Below are 4,748 nucleotides of genomic sequence, written 5' to 3' on the forward strand. Positions count from 1 at the left end.
CTTGTCACCACTCCAAAAATGCACCACTGTGATACGGATGTTAGCATATGGCGTAGCAGCTGATGCTGTTGATGATTATGTGCGCATAGGCGAGAGCACTACAATTGAATGCTTGAAAAAATTTGTTGAAGGTGTCATTTCGGTGTTTAAGGATGAATACTTGTGAAAACCAAATCCAAATGATGTACGACGCCTACTACAAATGGCGGAGGGTCGTGGCTTTCCTGACATGTTAGGTAGCATTGATTGCATGCATTGGCAGTGAAAAAATTGTCCAAAAGGGTGGAAAGGTATGTACATTAGTGGTTATCGTGGAGTTGCAAGCATAGTACTTGAGGTTGTAGCATCTTCAGACCTTTGGATATGGCATGCGTTCTTTGGAGTTTCGGGTTCAAATAACGATATCAACGTGTTAGATCGTTCTCCAGTGTTCGATGATATTCTAAATGACTGTGCTCTGGAGGTAAATTATACTATTAATGGTAATAATTATACTATAGGATACTATTTAGCAAATGATATTTATCTTGAATGGGCCACATTTGTCAAATTAATCTCAAAGCCACAAGGGAAAAAACACAAGTTATTTACACAATACCAAGAAGGGCAAAGAAAAGATGTGGAGCGAGCATTCGGAGTGTTACAAGCACGCTTTGCAATTATACGTGGTCCAGCTCGCTTTTGGGAAAAGAAGAAGCTTGCCAACATAATGAGAGCTTATATTATATTGCATAATATGATTGTTGAGAATGAAAGAGATACTTATCCAGGAAATTTTACTCAAGGCTTAGAGTATGACGATGTCGAAAATGGCTTATCATAACCTCAGTTGGGAGAGGAAGATCGCACCATACCATCAATTTCTCCAAAGAAATACCCAACTTTGAAATAGACAGCAGCATAGACAATTAAAAGATGACTTGATTGAACACATATGGCAATTTCACAATGCTTGTCGTCAACTATAGAGCTTAATTATGTTTTTCTTTGTATTAAGTAATTTTATAAATTAGTATAATCCCGAATTATATATTTTGTATTATTGTTACATATAAATTTTTTTAATATTAATATCTTTTAATAGTGAATTAGTTTTAAATTTATAAATTTAAATAATATTATTGAAAAAATAATTATATTAATCTTAAGTATTTTAATTAATTAATTAAGTAGGACTATAATAGGGACTAAAGTTAGTTCCTCCTAATAGAGAAGAGAGAGATACTTTAAATTTCTATTTACTGTTTATGACGCAAAAGCTGATGTAGAGTTACTTTTTATGATAGGTGGACCATAAATAAAAATTGAGATAAATTCTCTACTGGAGATGGTCTAAGCTAATCAGAAAAATAAGGAGACATTGCCACTCATTATTTCACACGTTAAGGCTGAATTTGATAAAATTGTGGCTCTTAAAAAGCTGCTGATCTCTTTTGGCTCTCAAAAAGCTGCTTTTAAAGAATTATGGTACTACTATTTGATAAAATAGTCTAAAAGTGGCCCTCAATGAGCAGGAGCTATTATTACAACGTCTGGTAAAATAGTGTAGAAATGACTCTCAAAATATAAAATAATTAAATAAAGATAAATGATGTCTTTTTACCGTTTAGAGATCCAAAGCTGACTCTAAAAAGCTAGTCTTGTGGGCTTCTAAGAGCACTCTGCTGTCAAAAGCCAAGAGCGAAAGTTTCGAGTTAATATTTAAATTAGTCCTTGAAATTTGATCTCCAACTTAATTTATCTTTCAAGGTTTCAATTGACTTTAATTGTACCGTAAAATTTTGACCTGAGCCTCAATTTAGCCCTTTCGTCGCTTTTTGTCACTAGAAAGCTGACCTGATAATTTTGGTTAACGCCTACCACCATAGCAGTTAGATGACGTGGTGAAATGTTTGAAGACATCAATTTAACCCCTAAAAATTTCAAATAAAACCTAAAAGCCCCAATTTCCCCAAATCGTAAGAGTATCTTCAGGAGTTGAGAAGAATATTGGGGAGCAGCAGTCAAGGCTCAGGTAGCTCTAGTAGAGCTCGTTCGCATGGTGGCTGGGTAAAGAATGCACACCGTGACAGAGGTGGAAAGGTTCTGCATTGGTGCGGTTGTGGGTTGTATCCTATTCTTCGATGGTCTGGGACAGATTCTAATCCAAAAAGACTATTTTATGGATGTCCTAACTATAATGTGAGTTAGTTGAATTGTTGCAAGTTGATTGTGTGTCTTATTTCTTAAATTCTTGTTGGTTTTGTAGTTGTTCTTTCTCTCATTTTTTTTGAATTTTTGGTGTTGTAGACTACCGGTAAGAGATGGTGCGACTTTTTTAAATGGGCAGATGTTGAAGAAGAAGAAGTCATAGTTGGCAGAAATGAAAGTTCAGTTAGTGAAGACCATTGAAAAATATCTCTGGGATGAAAATTTAGTGCAGTTGAAGTTGAAATTAGAATATTAAAAATGTGGAATATTATATTGTCTGTGTTTGTTATTATTTTTAGATTTGTGATTGTAACTAGGTGGGATGAAATATATGTAACTGTGATATCAGTTATGTGAATGAAGCATTGTTATGTATTTAATGACAAAATAGAAATAGAATTTTATATTTTCTTGGTAATGATATATCCTATAAAAATTCTTTAAAATTGAGATTATATGAAAGAGGAAGTATAACTTATGACCAAATAAATATCAAAAGAGCATAGTTTGATCAAATTGGTCAAGTGGATATGAATCTGTATATGAAGACAAGATCAGTAGCTGACTCTAATAATTATATATGTAGTATGCACTTCCATTAGTGAATAAATTTAAGTGTATAGTTTATTTGTGAAAACATTGAAAACAAAATAATAACTTCGACTCTCAATGATTATTTTCTTTGTTCCCATGAAAACAAAGATAAGAAAGATGTTATGATAAAAGAAAATATAATAGAACCTTTTATGGTTCTTGCACTTAACAGAAGACCCACAAATAAAATCTCATAATTAAGGGACTTTTATTTGGACAGGTGGGTCCAGCAACTTATCAACAAGGTCTAATTGGATTTTAACTGAATTTGACCAAATAAGTTTGAAACAAAAGATAGTCATTCATTTAGTAATTTATAGTCATTCATTATTGTCAATATCACAACATTAACAATAGCATTATCTGTATCATACTTTAAATATTCTAGATAACAGTTTCAAAATATCTTAAACTGAAACAGATTACTCTACATAACACAGTATCAAAATATCAAAAGAGCATAGTTTGATCAAATATTTTCTACAAAATATGTTTTACACAACTTTCAGTCAATATTGCAAATTATTTTCTATTTTGTTGTTGTGGTTTGAAGCCCGGGGTGGAGACGAATTTCATAAATTCTGCTAAGCGTGTAACTATCCCAAAACTTGCTCTTTGCATTGGGTCTACCTTAAAAGTTATTTTTCTCTTAGATTGCAGCTTGTCAGGCCTAGTCACCTATTGTGGAGGTGGAGGTGGGTCTGATGGAGGGACCTAGTAAAATTGTTAATAGAATTAGTAACAAATACAACCCAATAAAAACCAATCAATATATGATCAAATAGTATCAACCAATTGGATTTAACTAACATTTATTCGTGTGTTATAAACTAATACAAACCAGCTAACAGTTAATCAAGTATTAGAAAAGAGGTAAAACAAGTATTAGAAAAATTCGTAAGCACTAAACTAAAGAGTTGCTATAGTAATACAATTGTCTAAATATATGTAATTGTACAGTTATACTATTAGAGAAACATGAAAGAATAAGATTGTCCTTTTAAATTGAAAAAGGAGTAATACAATTGTTCTAACAATGGTTGCTTCAATAAATAAATATATGTAATTTCAATCGAAAAATACTGGACAGATATTAAAGAATTCCGTTTATAACAGATTCCATAGTAAAGTAGAGGTTTCATTCTTGTACTTAAAGTAAAAAAGAACGGGAAGAAATAAAGAAAAATAAAGAAAACATAAACAAGGCAATTATCCATGTTTGATCTCTAAATCAATGCATGTGGTATAAACACTAAATGAAAATTTTAGGATGACTCAATATTTAATTTGTGTCTGTCTACGGTAAGAAACACTTGAGTGTTTTAGCGCTTGTTAGCTATTAGTCTTTACTAAAATTGTTGTGAAATACTTTATTTTTACAAGAAATTACTCAGTCAACAATTAAATTAAAATGGAGTATGAAGGAGTAAATTATTATTTTAAAATAGAATATGAAAAATCAATATATAATTAAATGTACAAAGAATTGAAAAATTCAGTTGATCACAGTCACAAACATGCAAAAAAATTAAACCCTAATATACAAGAACTCTATCATCATCAACAACCATAATCAACCACATTTTTCTGAAGTTTCACCGATGAAGTAGAGTGAAAAAAAAAATGAAAAACAAGCCACAACCAACATTTTGAGAAAAATAGAGCATAATATGTTGAGAGCAATAATTTTGTTACTAACTTGTTTTTGAAGAGATGGTGACTTCCAGGTAATTAATCTTTACAATGGGAAGCGAAACAAGTAAGAAAAGCTTCAAACCTCCATTACTACAACACCCATAGTTCTTTTTTGACGGAAACGTAAACGAGGGGAGAAGGAGGAAAAAGAAGGGTCAACTGGGTTTCACTTTTAAAATGGTTAATGTTTGGGTTTTTATTTAACCCCTTTCTCATATCAAACGACGTCGTTTCTAATATTTTCGATGCCAAGAGTAAAACGGCGTCGT

The 4,748-nt window shown here is 31.8% G+C and overlaps 1 protein-coding gene across 1 annotated transcript; it reads left to right on the plus strand.

Moving 5' to 3' along the window:
* Positions 1–292: 292 nt before the first annotated feature.
* On the plus strand, positions 293–823 carry LOC107493050 (uncharacterized). The gene has a single exon (XM_021125739.1). It carries the CDS (start codon positions 293–295, stop codon positions 821–823), a length of 531 nt encoding a protein of 176 aa, XP_020981398.1.
* Positions 824–4,748: the final 3,925 nt, after the last annotated feature.

The sequence above is a fragment of the Arachis duranensis genome, chromosome 6 (genome assembly GCF_000817695.3).
Source record: "Arachis duranensis cultivar V14167 chromosome 6, aradu.V14167.gnm2.J7QH, whole genome shotgun sequence".
Classification (NCBI taxonomy): Eukaryota; Viridiplantae; Streptophyta; class Magnoliopsida; order Fabales; family Fabaceae; genus Arachis; species Arachis duranensis.